The sequence below is a fragment of the Bos javanicus genome, chromosome 26, assembly GCF_032452875.1.
Source record: "Bos javanicus breed banteng chromosome 26, ARS-OSU_banteng_1.0, whole genome shotgun sequence".
Taxonomy (NCBI): Eukaryota; Metazoa; Chordata; class Mammalia; order Artiodactyla; family Bovidae; genus Bos; species Bos javanicus.
Window position 1 is genome coordinate 42,166,800 of NC_083893.1, and position 26,023 is coordinate 42,192,822.

Here is a 26,023-nt window from a genome sequence, read left to right on the forward strand (position 1 = left end):
GCAGCAAGGAGTCTTCAAAGTCTACTTACTGATGTACTAAGACAGACAAAGTGGCCCATGGCCAAGGGGGCGGACAGGCCCAGTGCTACCAAGGTCAGAATATCATTGTTTACAGAACATAAGGTGTGAGACCATGAGAGTGGGACAGGAGAGCCTGACCAACTCCATGTTGTCAGTTAATTTCTCCACAGTCTGTTTCTAAACTTAACCTTCCTGCACCAATGCCTCCTCTTCCTCAGATATCAAAAGCCTATTGTTTGGATTTGTTATTGTGACCTTTGGAGCTCTTTGGGCTTCCCTTGTGGCTCAGCTGATAAAGAATCTGCCTGCAATGCAGGAGTCCTGGGTTCGATTCCTGGCTTGGGAAGATAACCTGGAGAAGAGATAGGCTACCCACTCCAGTATTCTGGCCTGGAGGATGCCATGGCCTGTATAGTCCATGGAGTCGCAAAGAGTCACGACTTTCACTTTCACTTGTAGCTCTGTTACATAAGTTAGCAAAAGCTGATGGACAGGATGTTGCCTGTAGCAGAGTGGGTTAGAACGTGGGTTCCGTAGACTGATAGCTCAGGTCATGGGCAGCTTATTTAACCACTTTGGGTCTCAGTTTCTTGACCTGTAAAATGGGGAGAATAACAGTACTTATACAGTGGGATCATTGTGAAGATTAAATTAATTCATATGTAGGTGTGAGTGAAGCACTTGGAACAGTGCCCAGCATAGAGTCGGCTCTCTTTAAGTGTTAGCTTATTATTGCCTTGCATGAATTATTGCCAGTGCTAAAATAAATAGTTCAGAGAGATGTGCTTACAGGAGGTGGGGGTTGACATGAGCACCAAAAAAAGGGATATCTTAGGTTTAAGTAAAGCTCAGAGGGATGAAGCTTCCAGACCAAGGAGATGTATTAACAAAGGTGTGGAGGTTGGAATGAGGAGTAATTGTGCCAGGATAGCTGATGTGGTGCTTGCAGAAGGATGGAACGAATTCAGCTGGCAAGACTCTACCATGTTCAGAGGTTATGTTTGTCTGTACTTGTTCCTATAGCAGTGAATATCGCCCAAACAGCATTGCCCACAGTCACAGACAACAGCCTTTTTTGTTTACACAGCATTTATAATGCTATTACTCATCAGTGCAAAAAGGACGGTATTTCTTTGCAATTTGTTTACCACCCTCGTTTCTCTCTGGTGCCCCGAAGGCTAACCATAAAGATCTTCTCTGGCAGCCATAAGATTCTTTCTCCTTTCGCTTACAATCCTTGAGTACTAACCCTATCTTAGACTCCCGTTGAGATGGAGAAATTACACATTTTCTAAATGGAGTGGCTTAGTGATGGGCAAAGATTGGGATGTTTGGAGGAAAAGTGATTTAGGGGGAACAGAGGGAAAATAATGCTCTGCTAGACTTTCAATTTTAAAAAATGTCAGTGAAACGTATCTCTGGAGAGTTTGGGAAGCTGGGCAGGATGAGGATCTGGAAATCAGAAGAATAAGAACTAAAGAAGTAGGTATTAGCCGAAGTCACAGATGAGCATGGGACATCTGAGGGCCTGAAGCTCCAGAGAGCACAAGTCTGTGCCTCTTGGGGTACATTACAATCCATTCTGGGTGAATGTTGCAGAAAGGCAAAGCAAAAGAAGATTAAATGTAGGATATCCGAGGAGGCTTTGTGGCAAATGTACTTTATTCAGAACTGGAACAAAAGAAGGAGAGGGCTATTTCAAGTCCTTTCGTAAGAGCAGAAGTACAAGCAGAGATTGTGCCACGTAAAACAACCTAAGGAAAGCAAAGGCAAATGTTTTTTGAGAAGTTCCAAATACAGCCCCCTAACCCAGGGTAAATTTATGATGCTGGATTGAAAATTTATGATGCTGGATTAAAAACCTTGGTTCACTGAACCATGAATAACTGCTTGAGGCACTAGCGCTGTCGTCATGCTTTGGCGGCCACCTGGCCCCTGCTGGCATTGGACTGTGCCACGCCTGTTCTGCAACTTAGCTGTGCTAACTCCGTTCTTTGTTTTATCTGCTACCAGCCTGGTTTCCCTGAAGAGGAGGAAGGGTCAAAGAAACTACCAGCTCCCAGAAGGTATTGGAGCCAAGTTAATTGCACAATTGAAAAACCAGATTCTTTAATAATTCCTTCTTTTAAGATTCCTTTGGAAATAAAGGGAAGTTAATCTCTGCTTTCATTTGTTTTTCCTTATTTATTAATTTATTTGTTTTTAAATATAAGTTTATTTATTTTAATTGGAGGCTAATTACTTTACAATATTGTATTGATTTTGCCATACATCAACTTGAATCCGCCATGGGTGTACACATGTTCCCCATCCTGAACCCCCCTCCCTCCCCATACCATGCCTCAGGGTCATCCCAATGCACCAGCCCCAAGCATCCAGTATCATGCATCGAACCTGGACTGGCGATTCATTTCATATATGATATTATACATGTTTCAATGCCATTCTCCCAAATCATCCCACCCTCTCCCTCTCCCACAGAGTCCAAAAGACTGTTCAATACATCTGTGTCTCTTTTGCTGTCTCACATACAGGGTTATCGTTACCATCTTTCTAAATTCCATATATATGCGTTAGTATACTGTATTGGTGTTTTTCTTGCTGGCTTACTTCACTCTTTATAATAGGCTCCAGTTTCATCCACCTCATTAGAACTGATTCAAATGTATTCTTTTTAATGGCTGAGTAATACTCCATTGTGTATATGTATCACAGCTTTCTTATCCATTCATCTGCTGACGGACATCTAGGTTGCTTCCATGTCCTGGGTATTATAAACAGTGCTGCAGTGAACTTTGGGGTACACGTGTCTGTCCCGCTGCTGGGCATACACACGGAGGAAACCAGAATTGAAAGAGACACTTTCATTTTTGTGCACTGGTGGTTTGGGAAGGAGAACGTGCTGACTTGCAAAGGTTACACAGAAGGCAAACAGGTCTCCTTTATGCTGGTTCCTGGCACTGTACTCTGTCTTGGTTGATTTAGCCCACTCTTGAGGCAGTCTGCTGTTCTTCTAGAAGGTGGTGGCATTGTTAGGAACTACTAGTGACTGGAATGAAGAGCTAGAGAGTAATGGAAGGGAGAGATTACATGTTCAGTAGTTTTGGGGAACACCTTAGAAGAGAAGCTACTGTTTGGAGAGAAAGCATGCAGGGATTCAAGAGATTCTGTTGCTAAAGTTTTGGCTCGAGCATATTAAAACAGAAAAAGGACCAGCTTTAAAACCTACAATGAGGTATGCAGTACTTATGTCAGATCTTAAATGGCTATCCTATGTTTAGTCAGAATTGACTAGGAGCTGTATCTTCCAAATCTAAATTCTGTGTTAATTGACCTATCAATCTATAGAACTGTTTATATGCCATATTACGCCTTTATCCTCTCATGGAGCATAAAAACCTCAGAAAATTACAGTTCTCATCTTGATTAGGTTAATTAACCTAAAGCAGTAACAAGAAATGAACATAATTAAGCGCATGCATGCGTGCTAAGTCGCTTCTGTCGTGTCTGACTGTGTGACCCCATTAACTGTTATAGCTCGCCAGGCTCCTCTGTCCATGGGGTGATTCAGGCAAGAATACTGGAGTGGATTACTGTGCCCTCCTCCAGGGATCTTCCTGACCCAGGGATCGAAGTTTCATCTCCTACATTGCAAGTGGATTCTTCACCCCTGAGCCACCTGAGAAGCCCATAATTAAGCAAACTGACATTTAATCTTGTATGTATTATCGAATCTTGTATGTATTATCTTGGTATGAAGGACCTTCCTCCTCTTCTTCTATTTCCTTTTTGGAGTAACTCATATATATTTTCAAGAGGAAATGGCAGCCCACTCCAGTATTCTTCTGGAAAATGCCATGGACAGAGATCCTGGTGGGCTACAGTCCATGGGGTCCCAGAGTTGGTCAGGACAGAGCAACTAACACTTTCACTTTGCTTTCACTTTGAAACTGTTTTTCACCTTAGCCCTACCATTGTCCATTCTTCCCAGCAGGGTACAGGAGATCCTGTTTCTCCTCCTTGCCAGCAGTTGGAGTTCTCAGTAGATTGTTTTAGTATAGCCATTCTGATAGGTGTGTAATTATATCCCACTGTGTTAACATACTTTTATAGTAATTCTTTCAGTTCAGCTCAGTTCAGTTCCTCAGTCGAGTCTGACTCTTTGCGACCCCATGAACCAGAGCATGCCAGGCCTCTCTGTCCATCACCAACTCCCAGAGTTTACCCAAACTCATGTCCATTGAGTCGCTGATGCCATCTAACCATCTCATCCTCTGTTGTCCCCTTCTCCTCCTGCATTCGATCTTTCCAACATCAGGGTCTTTTCAAATGAGTCAGCTCTTCGCGTCAGGTAGCCAAAATATTGGAGTTTCAGCTTCAACATTAGTCCTTCCAATGAAGACCCAGGACTGATCTCCTTTAGGATGGACTGGTTGGATCTCCTTGCAGTCCAAGGGACTCTTGAGAGTCTTCTCCAACACCACAGTTCAAAAGCATCAATTCTTCGGTGCTCAGCTTTCTTTACAGTCCAACTCTCACGTCCATACATGACCACTGGAAAAACCATAGCCTTGACTAGATGGACCTTTGTTGACAAAGTAATGTCTCTGCTTTTTAATAAGCTGTCTAGGTTGGTCATAACTTTCCTTCCAAGGAGTAAATATCTTTTAATTTCATGTCTGCAGTCACCATCTGCAGTGATTTTGGAGCTCAGAAAAATAAAGTCAGCCACTGTTTCCACTGTTTCCCAATCTACTGAAGAAAGTAGGGAAAACCACTAGACCATTCAGGTATGACCTAAATCAAATCCCTTATGATTATACAGTGGAAGTGAGAAGTAGATTTAAGGGCCTAGATCTGATAGATAGAGTGCCTGATGAACTATGGAATGAGGTTCGTGTCATTGTACAGGAGACAGGGATCAAGACCATTCCCATAGAAAAGAAATGCAAAAAAGTAAAATGGCTGTCTGGGGAGGACTTACAAATAGCTGTGAAAAGAAGAGAAGCGAAAAGCAAAGGAGAAAAGGAAAGATATAAACATCTGAATGCAGAGTTCCAAAGAAGAGCAAGAAGAGATAAGAAAGCCTTCCTCAGCAATCAATGCAGAGAAATAGAGGAAAACAACAAAATGGGAAAGACTAGGGATCTCTTCAAGAAAATTAGAGATACCAAGGGAATATTTCATGCAAAGATGAGCTCGATAAAAGACAGAAATGGTATGGACCTAACAGAAGCAGAAGATATTAAGAAGAGAGGGCAAGAATACACAGAAGAACTGTACAAAAAGATCTTCACGACCCAGATAATCACGGTGTGATCACTCACCTAGAGCCAGACATCCTGGAATGTGAAGTCAAGTGGGCCTTAGAAAGCATCACTACGAACAAAGCTAGTGGAGGTGATGGAATTCCAATTGAGCTATTCCAAATCCTGAAAGATGATGCTGTGAAAGTGCTGCACTCAATATGTCAGCAAATTTGGAAAACTCAGCAGTGGCCACAGGACTGGAAAAGGTCAGTTTTCATTCCAATCCCAAAGAAAGGCAATGCCAAAGAATGCTCAAATTACTGCACAGTTGCACTCGTCTCACATGCTAATAAAGTAATGCTCAAAATTCTCCAAGCCAGGCTTCAGCAATATGTGAACCGTGAACTTCCAGATGTTCAAGCTGGTTTTAGAAAAGGCAGAGGAACCAGAGATCAAATTGCCAACATCTGCTGGATCATTGAAAAAGCAAGAGAGTTCCAGAAAAACATCTATTTCTGCTTTATGGACTATGCCAAAGCCTTTGACTGTGTGGATCACAGCAAACTGTGGCAAATTCTGAAAGAGATGGGAATACCAGACCACCTGATCTGCCTCTTGAGAAATCTGTATGTAGGTCAGGAAGCAACAGGTAGAACTGGACATGGAAAAACAGACTGGTTCCAAATAGGAAAAGGAGTACATCAAGGCTGTATATTGTCACCCTGCTTATTTAACTTCTATAAAGAGTACCTCATGAGAAACACTGGGCTGGAAGAAGCACAAACTGGAATCAAGATTGCCGGGAGAAATATCAATAACCTCATATATGCAAATGACACCACCCTTATGGCAGAAAGTGAAGAGGAACTCAAAAGCCTCTTGATGAAAGTGAAAGTGGAGAGTGAAAAAGTTGGCTTAAATCTCAACATTCAGAAAACAAAGATCATGGCATCCGGTCCCACCACTTCATGGGAAATAGATGGGGAAACAGTGGAACAGTATCAGACTTTATTTTTCTGGGCTCCAAAATCACTGCAGATGGTGACTGCAGCCATGAAATTAAAAGACGCTTACTCCTTGGAAGGAAAGTTATGACCAACCTAGATAGCATGTTCAAAAGCAGAGACTTTACTTTGCCAACAAAGGTTCGTCTAATCAAGGCTATGGTTTTTCCTGTGGTCATATATGGATGTGAGAGTTGGACTGTGAAGAAGGCTGAGCACCGAAGAATTGATGCTTTTGAACTGTGGTGTTGGAGAAGACTCTTGAGAGTCCCTTGGACTGCAAGGAGATCCAACCAGTCCATTCTGAAGGAGATCAGCCCTGGGATTTCTTTGAAGGGAATGATGCCAAAGCTGAAACTCCAGTACTTTGGCCACCTCATGCGAAGAGTTGACTCATTGGAAAAGACTCTGATGCTGGGAGGGATTGGGGGCAGGAGTAGAAGGGGACGGCAGAGGATGAGATGGCTGGATGGCATCACTGACTCGATGGACGTGAGTCTCAGTGAACTCCAGGAGTTGGTGATGGACAGGGGGGCCTGGCGTGCTGGCGATTCATGGGGTCGCAAAGAGTTGGACACGACTGAGCAACTGATCTGACCTGAATGGGACTGGGTGCCATGATTGTAGTTTTCTGAATGTTGAGCTTTAAGCCAACTTTTTCACTCTCCTCTTTCACTTTGAAGAGGCTCTTTAGTTCTTCTTCACTTTCTGTCATGAGGGTGGTGTCATCTGCATATCTGAGGTTACTGATACTTCTCCCAGCAATCTTGATTCCAGCTTGTGCTTCCTCCAGCCCAGTGTTTCTCATGACGTATTCTGCACATGAGTTAAATAAGCAGGGTGACAATATACAGCCTTGATGTACTCCTTTCCAATTTGGAATGAGTCTGTTGTTCCATGTCCAGTTCTACCTGTTGCTTCCTGACCTACATACAGATTTCTCAAGAGGCAGGTCAGGTGGTCTGGTATTCCCATCTCTTTCAGAATTTGCCACAGTTTGCTGTGATCCACACAGTCAAAGGCTTTGGCATAGTCCATAAAGCAGAAATAGATGTTTTTCTGGAACTCTCTTGCTTTTTCGATGATCCAGCAGATGTTGGCAATTTGATCTCTGGTTCCTCTGCCTTCTCTAAAACCAGCTTGAACATCTGGAAGTTCACGGTTCACATATTGCTGAAGCCTGGCTTGGAGAATTTTGAGCATTACTTTACTAGCATGTGAGACGAGTGCAATTGTGCGGTAGTTTGAGCATTCTTTGGCATTGCCTTTCTTTGGGATTGGAATGAAAACTGACCTTTTCCAGTCCTGTGGCCACTGCTGAGTTTTCCAAATTTGCTGACATATTGAGTGCAGCACTTTCACAGCATCATGTTTTAGGATTTGGAATAGCTCAACTGGAATTCCATCATCTCCACCAGCTTTGTTCATAGTGATGCTTCCTAAGGCCTACTTGACTTCACATTCCAGGATGTCTGGCTCTAGGTGAGTGATCACACCATCGTGTGCAGACTTGTAAATGAAGACAAGTATAAGAACAGTATGACACAAGTTTTTTGTTTTTTTTTTTTAACTTATGAGAGGCATACAGAGACCTAAACATTGGCCTACCAGCTGTTTTAGCAAGATGCTAGGGACATAGGAACCATGATATATTTGCTAATGGGAGGGAGAATGGTTTAACTGCTGCGAAGCACAATTAGGGAAAATTTATCAGTATTTTGAGTTTATTTTGCCCTTTGCTAGAGAATTCTTAGGCTGCAGGTAGAAATAAAATGCACAGATGTGAAATTATGTAGATCAAAAGTTACTCTTTGCAGCATCTTTTAAAGAAACTTTACTTTGAAATATATAATTAGATTCACAGAAAGTTAAATAAACACAGATAGTAGAGACAGAGATTCCCTTGTCCATCACTCTTTGATTCTCCGATAGTTACATCTCAGTAGGAGAAACCTATATGCAGGTCAGGAAGCAACAGTTAGAACTGGACATGGAACAACAGACTGGTTCCAAATAGGAAAAGGAGTACGTCAAGGCTGTATATTGTCACCCTGCTTATTTAACTTATATGTAGAGTACATCATGAGAAACACTGGACTGGAAGAAGCACAAGCTGGAATCAAGATTGCTGGGAGAAATATCAATAACCTCAGATATGCAGTTGACACCACCCTTATGGCAGAAAGTGAAGAGGAACTAAAAAGCTTCTTGATGAAAGTGAAAGTGGAGAGTGAAAAAGTTGGCTTAAAGCTCAACATTCAGAAAACAAAGATCATGGCATCTGGTCCCATCACTTCATGGGAAATAGATGGGGAAACAGTGTCAGACTTTATTCTTTTGGGCTCCAAAATCACTGCACATGGTGATTGCTGCCATGAAATTAAAAGACACCTACTCCTTGGAAGGAAAGTTATGATCAACCTAGACACCTACTCCTTGGAAGGAAAGTTATGATCAACCTAGACAGCATATTAAAAAGCAGAGACATTACTTGGCCAACAAAGTTCTGTCTAGTCAAGGCTGTGGTTTTTCCAGTGGTCATGTATGGATGTGAGAGTTGGACTGTGAAGAAAGCTGAGCACCAAAGAATTGATGCTTTTGAACTGTGGTATTGGAGAAGACTCTCGAGAGTCCCTTGGACTGGAGGGGATCCAACCAGTCCATCCTAAAGGAGATCAGTCCTGGGTGTTCATTGGAAGGACTGATGCTGAAGCTGAAACTCCAGTACTTTGGCCACCTGATGCAAAGAGTTGACTCATTGACTCATTGATGGCATCACCAATTCGATGGGTATGAGTTTGAGTAAACTCCAGGAGATGGTGATGGACAGGGAAGACTGGTGTGTTCATGGGGTCACAGAGTCAGACACGACTGAGCGACTGAACTGAGTACAGTTATTGAAACCAGAAAATTGATATTATTGTAATAACAAGGAAATAACAACCCACCAAAGTGGTATGAAAATTACTCTAACCCTAAACCATTTGACCATTCAGCAGCCTCAAGAGCATTATCTATATTTAAACAGCCTCCTAATAGTAGCTGTGCAGATATAAACAAACTTTCTTTTCTCTTGTAAATCTATTGTCAGTTATTTTCCAGCGCCCCGACCCCAACCCCTACCATTAGAACCCAAAGGGGTCATCCCAATCAAAGATAAGGTGTCTATATGGGCATGGATTTATCTCTGGGCTTTCTATTTTGTTCCATTGATCAATATTTCTGTCTTTGTGCCAGTAGCATACTGTCTTGATGACTGTGGCTTTGTAGTAGAGCCTGAAGTCAGGCAGGTTGATTCCTCCAGTTCCATTCTTCTTTCTCAAGATAGCTTTGGCTATTCGAGGTTTTTTGTATTTCCATACAAATTGTGAAATTATTTGTTCTAGCTCTGTGAAGAATACCGTTGGTAGCTTGATAAGGATTGCATTGAATCTATAAATGCGACCCAGAGGGATGGTATGGGGAGGAAGGAGGAGGGTTCAGGATGGGGAACACGTGTATACCTGTGGCAGATTCATGTCAATATATGGCAAAACCAATACAATATTGTAAAGTTAAAAAATAAAATTTAAAAAAATTTAAAAAAAAAATGAAAACAAAACAAAAAGGAAGCATACTCAGAAGAAATCACTCCCTTCTTTACACTTTGTATCTTGTGCACATTTTACCATAGCACTTGCAATATTCCAAAGACGTACAGTGATTGTTGATATATAATAAATATTCAATAAATATTCTTTGAAGAAAAGACTTGGAGAAAGAAAAGGATTCAAGCAAGGGTAGAATAGTCTACTAAAAATTAGTTCTTCTAAACACACAAGAGCTCCCTAGACAATGGGTAAGACATTTGTTCTTAATTGAGAGGAAGGGTATGAAGACAAAGGGATGTAAGATTATGCCTTCTGTCATTAAGAAGACTGACTTAGATTAGGGAGCTATGATTAAAAGTTTAAAAATGAAAAAAAAAAAAAAAACCCAAAGGGGTAGAGAAGTTCTCTTCCAAAAAAGTATGTACATATATTTCTGTGATATTTTATCTCTTGCAGATTTGTATAACCAAGTCCACAGTCAAGGTACAGATGGACACATTCACAGCAAAGAACTTCCTTGGTGCAGCATTACTTATGAAAACAAAGGGAATTATGTTACATGTTAGAAACCTCTCTAGTATATATTGCTACTTGGGGTTGGGAGAAACCAGAATAGGGTACATAGTGTGCTCGGGGTACATAGTGTGCTCTCTTTTGGAAGGACCGCCTGGAGGAAAATAAACAACTGTGTTTCTATTTGCTTTATGTTTGTCTGTGAAGAATACCAGATGGGTGTGTTAGAAGCTCCCCTATGGGAGGCTGGATGGAGATAAGGCGATAGCTTTTTTGAAGATCTGGTCAAACCAAAAAGTTTTAAGTAGGGTAGCTGAGGGTGTGGTGTAGGGGGATCGGGGAAGGCACATTCGTGGATCATTTATGTTGGACAAGTGGATCACTTGGCTTTAGAAAGTTGTGAGGGGGTTGAGTTTTTACTCTCCGAAGTCAAGCGTGAAAACCACAAATTCTGGCTCATGCTATTATTACATATTAGAATCATCTGTCGATTGAAAAAAAAAAAAAAGCACAATGTAAAAGTTGAGAATTACGGTTTTATCACCAGATGGTCAACACTGAAATCAGATTGATTATGTCCTTTGCAGCCAAAGATGGAGAACCTCTATACAGTCAGCAAAAGTAAAACCGGGAGCGGACTGTGGCTCAGATCATGAACTTATTGCCAAATTCAGACTTATTGAAGAAAGTGGGGAAAACCACTAGACCAGTCAGGTATGACCTAAATCAAATCCCCAATGACTATACAGTGGAAATGAGAAATAGATTTAAGGGACTAGATCTGATAGACAGAGTGCCTGATGAACTATGGACGGAGGTTCATGACATTGTACAGGAGACAGGGATCAAGACCATCCCCAAGAAAAAGAAGTGCAAAAAAGCAAAATGGCTGTCTGAGGAGGACTTACAAATAGCTGTGAAAAGAAGAGAAGCGAAAAGCAAAGGAGAAAAGGAAAGATATACCCATTTGAATGCAGAATTCCAAAGAATAGCAAGGAGAGATAAGAAAGCCTTCCTCAGCGATCAATGCTAAGAAATGGAGGAATACAATAGAATGGGAAAGACTAGAGATCTCTTCAAGAAAATTAGAGATACCAAGGGAACATTTCATGCAAAGATGGGCTCAATAAAGGACAGAAATGGTATGGACCTAACAGAAGCAGAAAATACTAAGAAAAGGTGGCAAGAATACACAGAAGAACTGTACAAGAAAGATCTTCACAACCCAGATAATCACAAAGGTATGATCACTCACGCTCACCTAGAGTCGGACGTCCTGGAATGTGAAGTCAGGTGGGCCTTAGGAAGCATCACTATGAACAAAGCTAGTGGAGGTGATGGAATTCCAGTTGAGCTATTTCAAATCCTAAAAGATGCTGTGAAAGTGCTGCACTCAATATGTCAGCAAATTTGGAAAACTCAGCAGTGGCCACAGGACTGGAAAAGGTCAGTTTTCATTCCAATCCCAAAGAAAGGCAATGCCAAAGAATGCTCAAACTACCACACAATTGCACTCATCTCACACGCTAGTAAAGTAATGCTCAAAATTCTCCAAGCCAGGCTTCAGCAATATGTGAACCGTGAACTTCCTGATGTTCAAGCTGGTTATAGAAAAGGCAGAGGAACCAGAGAACAAGTTGTCAACATCTGCTGGATCATCGAAAAAGCAAGAGAGTTCCAGAAAAGCATCTATTTCTGCTTTATTGACTATGCCAAAGCCTTTGACTGTGTGGATCACAATAAACTGGAAAATTCTTCAAGAGATGGGAATACCAGACCACCTGACCTGCCTCTTGAGAAACCTGTATGCGGGTCAGGAAGCAACAGTTAGAACTGGACATGGAACAACAGACTGGTTCCAAATAGGAAAAGGAGTACGTTAAGGCTGTATGTTGTCACCCTGCTTATTTAACTTCTATGCAGAGTACATCATGGGAAATACTGGGCTGGAAGAAGCACAAACTGGAATCAAGATTGCCGGGAGAAATATCAATAACCTCAGATATGCAGATGATGCCACCCTTATGGCAGAAAGTGAAGAGGAACTAAAAAGCCTCTTGATGAAAGTGAAAGAGGAGAGTGAAAAAGTTGGCTTAAAGCTCAACATTCAGAAAACTAAGATCATGGCATCCAGTCCCATTACTTACTTCATGGGCAATAGATGGGGAAACAGTGGCTGACTTAATTCTGAGCTCCAAAATCACTGCAGATGGTGATTGCTGCCATGAAATTAAAAGACACTTACTCCTTGGAAGGAAAGTTATGATCAACCTAGACAGCATATTAAAAAGCAGAGACATTACATTGCCAACAAAGTTCTGTCTAGTCAAGGCTGTGGTTTTTCCAGCAGTCATGTATGGATGTCAGAGTTGGACTATAAAGAAGGCTGCTGCTGCTAAGTCTCTTCAGTCGAGTCTGACTCTGTGCAACCTCGTAAACGGCAGCCCACCAGGCTCCCCCGTCGCTGGGATTCTCCAGGCAAGAACACTGGAGTGGGTTGCCATTTCCTTCTCCAGTGCATGAAAGTGAAAAGTGAAAGTGAATTCTCTCAGTCGTGTCCGACTCTTCGTGACCCCATGGACTGCAGCCTACCAGGCTCCTCCACCCATGGGATTTTCCAGGCAGGAGTACTGGAGTGGGTTGCCATTGTGTTCTCCGCAAAGAAGGCTGAGTGCCAAAGAATTGATGCTTTTGAACTGTGATGTTGGAGAAGGCTCTTGAGAGTCCCTTGGACTGCAAGGAGATCCAACCTTTCCATCCTAAAGGAGATCAGTCCTGGGTCTTCACTGGAGGGCCTGATGTTGAAGCTGAAAATCCAGTATTTTGGCCACATGATGCAAAGAGCTGACTGATTTGAAGGAGATCAGTCCTGGGTCTTCACTGGAGGGCCTGATGTTGAAGCTGAAAATCCAGTATTTTGGCCACATGATGCAAAGAGCTGACTGATTTGAAAAGACCCTGATGTTGGGAAAGATTGAGGGCAGGAGGAGAAGGGGACGACAGAGGATGAGATGGTTGGATGGCATCACCAACACAATGGACATGGGTTTGGGTGGACTCCGGGAGGTGATGGACAGGGAGGCCTGGCATGCTGTGGTTCATGGGGTCGCAAAGAGTCAGACACGACTGAGCGACTAAACTGAACTGAACTGATGTTTTATTCAGCGGACACTCTGAGGACTTTTAGCCTGGAATGCATCCCCTTGGCTCACTCTGAGGGACCAGTCCAGAGAGGTAAGGGAGGAACCAGGATACATAGGAGCTTTTGCAACGAAGACCAGGTAGTCAGACCATCAAAAGATTTCTTTTAATTAAAAGAAAACTGGACATCTCAAGTTAGTGAATTTAGCACTTTTCTTTGGGCTTCCCTAGTGGCTCACAGGGTAAAACCATCTGTCTGCAATACAGGAGACCTGGGTTCGATCCCTGGGTCAGGAAGATCCCCTGGAGAAGGAAATGGCAACTCTTGCCTGGAAAATTCCATGGATGGAGGAGCCTGGTAGGCTACAGTCCATGGGATCGCAAAGAGCTGGACACAACTGAGTGACTTCACTTTGTGCAGGAAGATGCAAGAGTTTGGGATCACTGAAATCACTCCTTTGATAATGAACCTTAGCTGTCCAGGCCCACCTGCCCGTGCTTTCTCTCCCTGAGTTTTCTTGGGGCTCACCTGTGGGGCAGCTATAATGCCATGACCTGGTGGCTGCAATGTCCTTTGTTACTGATTTGGAAGGCAACATTTTTTTTTCACTCACACAGTTCAGGGAGCTTTTTAGAAATGTGGAACCCCCAGCTTCACCCTGAGTCTCGAAGCAGAGCTTGAATTAGTGGGGCTGAAATAGCTCTCCCTTGCTCTAAGCTCCCTTCAAAGATCTGGGTATGTAGCCAGGAGTGACAACAGCTAATTTAAATCATGGTGGTGGTAGGGGTGGGTGGGTAGGGGACTTGTTTCAAAGATACTAATAGTCATTGGTAAAAGTTCCCAGAATAAACCAGTTTCTTGAGTTTAGTTATGTGTAACTGGTATTCGGTAGTTAGATTTAAGAAATCCATAAAATTGTTCTGTAGTGTGATGCTGAATGTATTAACAGCTACATCTAGCATTTAAAAAAAAAACAAGCCTACTTTAAAAGCCCGAAGACTATGCGGTTCAGGCATTTATACATTTTAACACATCTTAACATCAAAATTTTTATCATTAGGCCTTTCTAATAACACAGATAAGTGTGGGAAATAATATAACTGGTACCCAGTTCCACACCACCCACTTCAGCTATACCCCCCACTTTTTTTTTTTAAAGAAATAATTGTGACATCAACCCTGCGCTTCCACCCTCTCCTTGGAGGCAGCCTGCAACCAGGGCCCAGCAGTGAGGCGAGTTAGGGTCACAGGAAGGCAGACCAGACAAAATGTAGCTGGTGTAACCCGGCTTACTGCACACAGCACACAACACAGGTTAGTCAGAGTGGGGAAACCAGACAAACAAGGGGTAACGAGCTCCTCCTGTTTGTGATGTCCTTCCTTAGACTTTGCTGAACAATTCCTAGATGGTGGGAGTCCACAGTGGCCCCTGTGACTCCATCTTGACCTACTGAACATAGCCTAACTCATATGAGTCGCACACAATGTAAGTAGCAATCCTGACCCAAGAGAAATCACCATGAAACCACACTCCTGAGGTTGATGTGTATGCTTCCCGTTTCTGTTTTTAAACTACATCTGTGTTTACAGAATGTATACTAACATTTGCTGTGTATTTAAAAGTGTGCATAAATGCTATCTGCCTGAATAAATTCTTTTGCAAATTGCCTTTTGTGTTTAATACTATATTTTCAAGACTTCCCCATGTTGATATTTGTATCTCCGTAGTTCACTTTAACTGCTCTAAAACATTCTGTTAAGTCAATGTGCTGTACCACAACCTATGCACTCCTTTGTTGGTAAGTAATTGGATTCTTCATTTTTTCCCCCATTTCAGGTGTCACAGCATTCTTTGCATGTCTATACTTGGTGTATGAGCTCCAGTGGAACTGCTGAGCCTTAGGACATGTATGTCTTACGACAGTGGTTCCACCAGTTTGTACATGTAAAGTAGAGGAGACTGTTCCTCTCCACCCACTTGGCAACAGCTTGTTTAAAAAAAAAAAAAAAAGCCTAATTCATGAATCTTATAACAGATAATAAGGAAGACTTTATTCAGGAAGGGACTTCTGCGTTGGGGTTTTGCAGTGGGGGCGCGAGATGAGGCTCTGCTCCAAATGCAACAAGGAAAAGTGGCTGTCTATAACCAAGGAGTGGGGTGAGGGCTGGTGGGTGGAAAATTATAAAGAAACAGCAGAAGTAAGGGGAATAAGAAATAACCCATGCTCTTCAGGATCTTGCTTCAGGTGGACCAAAGGGATCAGATACCAAGGATGAGGGGTTTTCATTAATGTGACCCAGCAGGATTCTTACTAAAACTGAACAGAGTGCAGCTTGAACTCAGCCCAAGGTTGGGGCCCCATCACAAAGAGGAGCTTGACTTTTTTGGTAAAGGAGAGTCTTGACAAACTTCCCTGGCACTTCAGGGTCAAGGAGGGGGCAGAGGAGTAGCTAAAGGAGGAGACTGAGGAGAGACTGAGGAATGCCGGGCAGGGTGGGAGGAGGAGGACAGCAGAGTGTCCTGGGAGTCAGAGAGATGGGACGCCTGGAGGGAGGAGGGGTCAGCTGAACTGGGTCAGCTGCAGTGAGTATATTGAATTTTGAAAAGCATGAGGATGCTTGATCTTGTAGGGAAGAGATCCTGGTGATGGGGCAGCGGGGTGGGGGGGTGGCAAGCCACGTTGGGGTGGGCTGAGGAATGTCCCAAATACTAGGGGCAACGATAATTGGTTAGAAGTAAAAAAACCTTCAGTGTTCATGGGGAGACGGGCCTTCAGTAAATGGTTCAGTTAGATTAGTGCAGTAGCTCTTACAGGTCTGGTCCAGACCCCTGTGTCAGCTGCTCACCACTGTCTTTTTTTTTTTTTTTCCCAGTACCAATAAGTTTTATTCATTGTATATTCCCAAGGAAAACAAAGGAAAGGGAAAAGGGTCAGCGTGTGTGTTACAAAATGATAGCAAATGGGAAAGGAAGTATCTGGCACAGCAAAATCAGCCATCAAATAAACACTGCCCAGATGGGGTCGCCAAAGCCTGATGGGCTATGTCTCCTGCAGTTCAGGAATGAGAAGGGATGAGGAAAAGAACAGATGGGTACATGCTTTTCTACCCTCCCTCCCTCCCTCCCCATAAATTCAAGATTTCATACAAAGCTTTGGTTTCTAGCAGTAAGCATGGAGTTACATTCGTCCGTCTGCTATTAAACAATCTTGTGGCTACTTTGACATAAGTTTCTTGCACCTGCATAAAAGTCCCTGAGTGACTTGGATATACATTCATCTTTCCTTTCGTGGTCTCCCAGCCCCACCTTCTACATGGAAGGCCCCCTTCATTGCTCCTCTCTACCTTTGGAGTTGGTCTTAATCCAACCAAATACATCAGTCCATTTAGCATGAGTTACATCAAGGAATGGACAGGACTCGAAATTGGGAACAAGGGATGGAGCAATCTTAGCTTTTTCAGGATTTTTGCACAAATCACTTAATCACAGATACCCCACAAATTAAATGTATAGGTATATGGTCTATTTCGGGGGGGCACAAAGGTGGAAAGAAGAGGGAATAGGAATCTAGTTTTCAGGACAGATCTTGTTTGAAATAGGAAATAGAGGAAGGGGAACACAAAATAAAGTGTAGTTCAAGACCCCCCCCAACTTCAAGAGGGGCCCCCAAGCTTATGTTTCAGATCTCTTTGCCTGGTGCAGAACATTTTGTCAAAGATGCTTTGGCTATTTTTCTCAATATAAAAAGTTTGTAAACAATAAAACCCCAAAAGAACATGGAGAAGACCAACACATTACACAAACTAGGCCACCTAGCAGTCACCAAATCAGCTACTTGTGAAGTCCTACAAAGCCCAGACAAATATAATAACTAGAGGGGGGCAGCAGCTGGGGGAGACAAGGATCAGACACACATCACCCAATGCGTTCTATTGCATTTGCCCCGTGACAACGCAGTGAGGTAGGTCTGCAGTGATCTCACAGCTTGTAAACGAACCCGCCGCCCCCACCGCCCTTTCTCCTTTAGCTGCCATGAGACTAATCACTGCTGCAGCAGAGTAGGACCCTGGCTCTGGGAACCACAAAGAAGCCATTGCTGATGGTCTCTCCAGAAGCTAAGAAGGAAAAGCCCAGAATCGTTAAAGATCTTGTCCTTGCTTCACATATCCATCCCTGGGCAGCTCAAGATGGGTACAGAGGCATTATTCTTATAAACCTCTCCTTACCAACTTCCATTTTTTTATAAAAACACACACACCCTGTTGTGCATGGTCGGCCTAGCCCAGTCAGGTGGAGGATGGATCTGGTATATAAAGTGAGTAATGTGCCCTAGGATTATAGATCTGGAACAGGAATCCTTTGTCACACATACAGACGACCTTTGCCTAATCTTGGCTTCCCCTCTCTGCACTTCTTACCTGGCCCAGCCTCTCCTAACCTCTCTGCACCACGTTTTCCTGTTCAGACCAATTTCCAATCTTTCAGTAGGAAGGAGACCAAGTCATGGGGCAACCCAGTTAAAACCTAGTCTCTCATGAAACGCTGAAGATGGAGGGATTTCAGGAGGACACCATGGCAGAAGAGCCAGCTGTAATTGGCAAAAATGAGGTAGTTCAATAGGCTATACACTCCAAATAGTTGTTCTCTCTGATGATACAGCAACAAAAAGCATTCCTGCTGTGCAGACCCGGAGCTGCTGCTGACTTATCCCTGAGATTGCTCACGTACCTGAGAACACAGTGCAGGAATGAGGGCCTTAGATTAAAATACACAAAAATACAAAACCAGAGTATTTATATTACGGAAAAAAAAAAAGCTAAAATGCACAAGATACCTCATTCGCACACTAGTGCAGTTGGCATCCTGGAGAAAGTGGGACCCAAGGTACAGTCACCCAAGGCAGCAAATAAATAAAATTGAGTTGGCCCAGAATGGGGTGAGAGTGAGCTTAGAAGCAGCAAGTCTCAGCTGTTCCCTCAATCACCCCTTTACCTGTCATCATAACCCATTACTTGGGACAGTTCTTAGCATTCTGTCCCAAGAGGGGGTTATGAGGAGAGAAGACGAGGAAAACCCTGCCGCCCCCCTGAGATGTTTCCTCCCGTGGAATGTAGTGGCTTGTTGGTTGGGTCCATCAATCTGTTCTCTTCTTAATCTTTACACTCTGATATGGGAAATATTATTCCACAATCTTCTTTAAGAGTAAAACAACTTCCCTACCAGGCCACTTTCAAAAGCTGGAGAATCTGGGGGTGGAGACTCAGATGAAGCATGCAGGGAGGGTTAACCCTCAAAGCCCTCATAATGCATTTGGAAAGAGCTAATTGGAGTTTCTTTGCCTCACCCCTTCTTCCCACCAAGAGGGAAGAGGGGGTGATGCTGTGGACTCCAGCCTCAGATATATGGCAGTGCCAGCTGCCCCCTACCCACCCTGTCCCCACTTTCTCCACTCTGCTGATTGATGCCTGCTCCTCAAAGCTTTCTGATCACAAAAGGATAGCCCCCACCCACTGTGGCTTCAATTCTGGGCCTCTGGGAGCATGGCAAAGCTATGGATCTCTTCTTCCTCCTCCGGAAAGTAGGCTGGCTTTCCCTGGGAGCTGGGAGCTTGCTGGGCCTTCAGTGGGCACGAGGCTACCATATGGTCGATGCTCTGGCAGAAATGGCACTTCTTGGGCTGCGGTGGCAGTTTGCATTCCTTGGCATGATGGTCTAGACCTCCACAGTTGTAGCACCTGTCTCCCTTTGATCTGCGTTTCTGCATATTCTTCCCTTTCGGCCGCCTTTCACTCCCAATACAGAACACCCCCCAAGGGCCAGTGACTCTGAGAGATTCCAGGCCCTTGGCTGACTTCTTAAAGGTGAACTCCACGGCCTCCCCCTCCTTCAGGCTCCGGAAGCCCTCCATGTGCAGCTTACTCTGGTGCACAAAGACATCCACCGGGGGGTCGAGGGCGACCCCCGCGCAGGCGGTCATGGACAGGAAGCCGAACCCCATGCACACGTTGAACCACTTACAGTTGCCGGCACCGTGCAGCAGCTGCGGCTCCTCCGCCGCACAGGCCGCGTCCTCCGGCGCCTTAGCGCAGCCACCTGCGAACTGCTGGATTGACACAGAGCCCATGGTAGTCGGCCGAGCCCGCGGCCCCAGGCCCCTGCTTGGGTGGCTGCTGGCCCCAGAGAAGTCCGGAGGCAAAGGGGTGGCTCGGGGAACAGGCAGCTACATCTTCCCCAGCACAATGTCACCACTGTCTTTTTCTTATTCTGGAGTGTTTGGGATCGGGAGTCCCCTCTACAGACTAGGCCAATGCAAAGGCTCTTCTTAAGGGGGAAATAACGAATCTAAGAGTCATTTTCACAAACAATCTGCTCAGAATAAGGGCCGAGGACCTGAATAGACATTTCTCCAAAGAAGACATACAGGTGGCCAATTTGTTGTTGTTCAGTGGCTTAGTCGTGTCTGACTCTTAGCAACCCCATGGACTGTAGCACGTCAGGCTTTCCCTGTCCTTCACTATCTCCTGGAGTTTGCTCACATTCATGTCCATTGAGTCGGTGATGCCATCCAACCATCTCATCCTCTGTCTCCCCCTTCAACTGACTTCAATCTTTCCCAGGATCAGGATCTTTTCCAGTGAGTTGGCTCTTTGCATCAGGTGGCCAAGGTATTGGAGCTTCAGCTGCCATGTGAAAAGATGTTCAACGTTGCTGATTATTGGAGAAATGCAAATCAAAACTACAATGAGACATCACCTCATACCAGCCACAGTGGCTATCATCAAAAAATCCACAAATAAGAAATGTTGGAGAAGGTGTGGAGAGAAGGGAACCCTCCTGCACTGTTAGTAGAAATGTAAACTGGTACAGCTATTATGGATAACAGTATGGTGTTTCCTTAAAAAAACTAAAAATAGAGCTACCATATGACCCTACAATCCCACTCCTAGGCATATATCCAGAGAAAAACATGATCCAGGAAGATACATGTACCCCAGTGTTCATTGCAGCACTATTTACAATAGCCAAGACATGGAAGCAACCTAAATGGCCATCAACAGAAGAATAAAGATGTGGTACATATACACAATGGAATATTACTCAGCCATTAAAATGATATAATGCCATTTGTAAAAAAATAAAAGATATAATGCCATTTGTAGCAACATGGATGGACCTGAGATTGTCAGACAGAGAAGGAGAAATCCCGTATGACATCCCTTATCCATGGAACCTAAAAAGTAATGATACCAATGAACTTACAGAACAGAAACAGATTCACAGACATTGAGAATGAGCTTATGGGTGCCAAGGGAGAAGGAATAGTCAGCAAGTTTGGGGTGGACATGGTACTCATGGCTGTATTTTAAATGGATAATTAACAAGGACCTACTGTATAGCTCATGGAACTCTGCTCAAATATGTGGCAGCCTGGATGAGAGCGGGCTTGGGGAGGCGAATGGATACATGTATATGGATGGCTGAGTCCCTTTACTACTCATCTGAAACTGTCACAACATTGTTGATTGGCTATACCCCAATACACAATAAAAAAGTTTATAAATATTAGCACTTAAAAAAGCTTCACTGTACATGAGCCAAAGGTCCTTTCATCTTGATTAGAGATAGCTCTTTAAATAGTGGGCTTCCCTTGTGGCTCAGCTGGTAAAGTATCCTCTTGCAATGTGGGAGACCTGGGTTCAATCCCTGGGTTGGGAAGATCCCCTGGAGGAGGGAAAGGCTACCCACTCCAGTATTCTGGCCTGGAGAATTCCATGGACTGTATAGTCTACAGGGTCACAAAGAGTCAGACATGATTAAGTGACTTTCACTTCATTTCACTTCCAGTATATATAATCCCAGGGCTACAGGTCATGGGGCATCTATTATTCATCCTAAGGTAGATTGCTGGGACAAACTTCTGAAAGAAGCATAGAACATCTTTTTTAATAATTTGATTAAACTTTACAGGTATGTAGCATGACAACAAGGAACTATCTGGGCAGTGGGTCTTAGAGCTCAGTTAAAAGAATCAGAATCAGGCACTGTACCTGCCTCCTGAGAAATCTGTATTCAGGTCAAAAAGCAACAGTTAGAACCGGACATGGGACAATGGACTGGTTCTGAATTGGGAAAGGAGCACATCAAGGCTGTATATTGTCACCCTGCTTATTTAACTTATATGCAGAGTACATCATGCGAAATGCCGGGCTGGATGAAGCACAGGCTGAATCAAGATTGCCAGGAGAAATATAACCTCTGATACACAGATAATATCACTCTTATAGCAGAAAGCAAAGAGGAACTAAAGAGCCTCTTTATGAAAATGAAAGAGGAGAGTGAAATAGTTGGTTTAAAACTCAACACTCAAAAAACTAAGATCATGGCATCTGGTCCCATCACTTCATGGGAAATAGATGGGGAAACAATGGAAACAGTCAGAGACTATTTTCTTGGACTCCAAAATCACTGCAGATGGTGACTGCAGCCATGAAATTAAAAGACACTTGCTCCTTGGAAGAAAAGCTATGACCAGCCTAGACAGCATATTAAAAAGGTCCATCTAGTCAAAGCTATGGTTTTTCCAGTAGTCATGTATGGATGTCAGAGTTGGACTATAAAGAAAGCTGAATGCCAAAGAATTGATGCTTTTGAACTGTGGTGTTGGAGAAGACTCTTGAGAGTCCCTTGGACTACAAGGAGATCCAACCAGTCCATCCTAAAGGAAATCAGTCCTGAATATTCATTGGAAGGACTGATGTTGAAGCTGAAACTCCAATACTTTGGCCACCTGATGCCAAGAACTGAGTCATTGGAAAAGACCCTGATGCTGGAAAACATTGAAGGCAGGAGGAGAAGGGGATGACAGAGGATGAGATGGCTGGATGGCATCACCGACTCAATGGACATGAATTTGAGCAAGCTCTGGGAGTTGGTGATGGATGGGTAAGCCTGGTGTGCTGCAATCCATGTGGTCCCAAAGAGTTGGACATGACTGAGCAACTGAACTCAAAAGAATCAGAATTGGATATCCAGTGAAACATCTCTTATCTAAAATTACCCTTGTTTTAATCAAATATAACCAAATTAAGGTTAAACTTGTTTGTAAACTGAATCTGGTTGATTGATCATAGTGGCTCCTTTAAATTGGCTGTGCTAGAACATTTGATAAGGAGTCTCAGGGCCAGGAAAACCATACCAAGGGCTTGTCATATATTTTTGCGCTGTGGATTTAGGTGAAGTCCTTGCTTTTTGAGATCCCCAAAATACTGTGAGATTTTTACACCTGTTAAGATGTGGCCTTCCTAATTTCCCTGATAAAGCTGCTGGGAACGTAAGCATTTTCAATCTCTGGAGGGATCAGGTGGAGAGGAAAAAATGTTTCAAGTCTGCTAACAAATGTATAATTTACCAAATTGCTGTCAGTCATAATTAGCTTAAGGGGAAAGGGTTTCCTCATATCTGGGAAAGTAAGATTAAAAGGTGATAATATTTTACAAAACCAAAAAGTTATAACCATATTCATCAGTGTATTCAAGTCAACTAGTTTCTTTTTAACATTTTATGAAATCAGTTTCCATTAGACTTTATATATCTTACCTAGTTCAACAGTATGATTTAAAAGTTACTAAAAACCTGAAATTGTCAAAAAATCCTTTCTTTGAATCTTCTCGAAGATTAAGCAGTTTTATGATGCACCATTTTAAGGGCAAGTCACTGCAGCTGGCAGCTCCAACACAGAGCCCAGCCCCACATTGGGTACGAAAATCTGTTACTGAATTCAGGTTTGGCACTTGCTACTCAAAGGCAAAAATCAAGAGGCAAATGTCAGAAAAAAGGGAAGATGCTGTAATCAGAAAACCTGGAAATATGGGGGAAAGGTGGGTTCATGTCCTGAGACCACCTCCAAAGATTCTGCTCAGCCCTGACAGTTTTTAAAGAGGGAGAAAAAAGGGGGAAGAATATCAGTGAATCCCTGAGGCAGAAGGTTGGATTCCGCCTCCTTCTCCATTGTATGCAGACTGGCTGATTCTCTTCAGATGTTATCTTGGGGTTGAAGAGCTAGTCTTTCATTCTTGGAAAAGAATCAGCAGGGTAGGCAAGGCAAGGTGTGCATTCTGGAGAGTAAGTCAGGAGTTGGGTTAAATTGTTCTGTGCTCTCATTTCTTTAAGCAGGTTCTCTGAAGGGAAGAAGACAGAAGTGGGGAAACAGGAAAGGGGCCAAAGAGCTGCTTTCACAGGTCTGTAGTGTCAAAATCGAGTTGAATAGAAGGAGCCTCAGTAGGTGCTGGAAAGTTGCTTGTTGGTGTGGGGAAGCCTCTCAGATGTTGGAATTGGTCTCAGAATCATTACAAGCGAATCACACTACCACACTGAGATGAGGTGAAGAAAGAACTTTCAGAAACAGTCTTGACTGGGTTCAGTTCAGTTCAGTTCAGTCCTGTCTGACTCTTTGCGACCCCATGAATTGCAGCACACCAGGCCACCCTGTCCATCACCAACTCCCAGAGTTTACCCAAACTCAGGTCCATCGAGTCGGTGATGCCATCCAGCCATCTCATCCTCTGTCATCCCCTTCTCCTCCTGCCCTCAATCCCTCCCAGCATCAGAGTCTTTTCCAATGAGTCTACTCTTGCGTTGGCCAAAGTATTGGACTTTCAGCTTTAGCATCAGTCCTTCCAATGAACACCCAGGACTGATCATTAGAATGGACTGGTTGGGTCTCCTTGCAATCCAAGGGACTCTCAAGAGTCTTCTCCAATACCACAGTTCAAAAGCATCAATTCTTCGGCGCTCAGCTTTCTTCACAGTCCAAACTCTCACATCCATACCTGACCACAGGAAAAACCATAGCCTTGACTAGACGGACCTTTGTTGGCAAAGTAATGTCTCTGCTTTTGAATATGCTGTCTAGATTGGTCATAACTTTCCTTCCAAGGAGTAAGCGTCTTTTAATTTCATGGCTGCAGTCACCATCTGCAGTGATTTTGGAGCCCAAAAAAATAAAGTCTGACACTGTTTCCACTGTTTCCCCATCTATTTCCCATGAAGTGATGGGACCAGATGCCATGATCTTAGTTTTCCGAATATTGAACTTTAAGCCAACTTTTTCACTCTCCTCTTTCACTTTCATCAAGAGGCTTTTTAGTTCCTCTTCACTTTCTGCCATAAGGGTGGTGTCATCTGCATATCTGAGGTTATTGATATTTCTCCTGGCAATCTTGATTCCAGCTTATGCTTCTTCCAGCCCAGCGTTTCTCATGAGGTACTCTGCATATAAATTAAATAAGCAGGGTGACAATATACAGCCTTGATGTACTCCTTTTCCTATTTGGAACCAGTCTGTTGTTCCATGTCCAGTTCTACCTGTTGCTTCCTGACCTGCATATAAATGTCTCAAGCGGCAGGTCAGGTGGTCTGGTATGCCCATCTCTTTCAGAATTTTCCACAGTTTATTGTGATCCACACAGTCAAAGGCTTTGACTGGGTACATGGGGCTAAAGACAGAACTGGTCTCAAGCACTCTGATTAATTTGATTCTCATGGTGTAGTTTGTTCTGAATGATTTCAGGTATGTTTTATGTTTGAGTAAGCAAATTCATCCTAGATCATGAGCCCATAGTCAGGTTTCTCATTGTCAGAAGTTAAAACAAGAAAAACTGGTTGGAATGAACTCTTGTGAAGTCTGATGCTTAATGGGATTAAAAAAAAAAAAAAGATTTTTGCACATGTTCAGTGAGGAGAGTCAGGAGGGCACAGTGGAGGGGACCGGCTACTAGGCTGCAAGGTCTTGTTATACCCGATCGTGTCCTTGGAAAAGACCTCTCCTCTGTCTTCCTTTTTACCTTTCAGACGTGTGAAAGCTTCTTGACCGAAACACTTGAAGGATGTTTCCAACACCACTTTGTTAGCTAGAACGTAGCTGAGAAGGGCTGCGATTCACTCGATGAGTTAAACAAGTTTCGCCAGAACACTCGGCAGTTGGGCCTTCTTAAGCTTTTTTGTGCTGTTTGTGGAAGGTAGACAGCAATGTAGTTGGGTATATAGACCTTTTCTCAAAATGTTTTAAAATGCATAAAATATATAGGATCACAAAGGAAATCAGTTACCATAAAAGTGATACGTATACCTTATGTTGCGAAAGAAGAATATGTGCTTCTTAAGTAAGACCTGACAGAAGTTTGGATAACAAGTATAGTTTTGAAGTGGTGATGAGCCCCCAACAATATTTCAACAGATGTAAAGGTATCTGTGATTTGGTGACAGTCACAGATGATAACGACTGTAACTTGTTGCCAACATTCATGATCAAAGAATGCTGATTTCTCTGATTAGCATTACCTGGCGTGCTGTGATTCATGGGGTTGCAAAAAGTCAGACACGACTGAGCAGCTGAACTGAACTGAATCAAATATTAGCATAATCTCTAATATTCCAGTTAGAGGTTAGTGAAATAAAATATAGTTCTCCCCCCATCTGTGTTCATGGGCTTTGTTGTTCTGCCC

The 26,023-nt window shown here is 43.3% G+C and overlaps 2 protein-coding genes across 3 annotated transcripts in view; one reads left to right on the forward strand and one right to left on the reverse strand.

Moving 5' to 3' along the window:
* Positions 1 to 26,023, forward strand: part of ACADSB (acyl-CoA dehydrogenase short/branched chain) — a 52,446-nt gene that overhangs the window by 1,739 nt on the left and 24,684 nt on the right. The gene's annotated exons all lie outside the window — the stretch shown is intronic.
* LOC133239515 (protein lin-28 homolog A-like) lies at positions 18,747 to 19,644 on the reverse strand. The gene has a single exon (XM_061403792.1). The coding sequence runs from the start codon at positions 19,642 to 19,644 to the stop codon at positions 19,039 to 19,041; it is 606 nt and encodes a 201-aa protein (XP_061259776.1). The 3' UTR covers positions 18,747 to 19,038.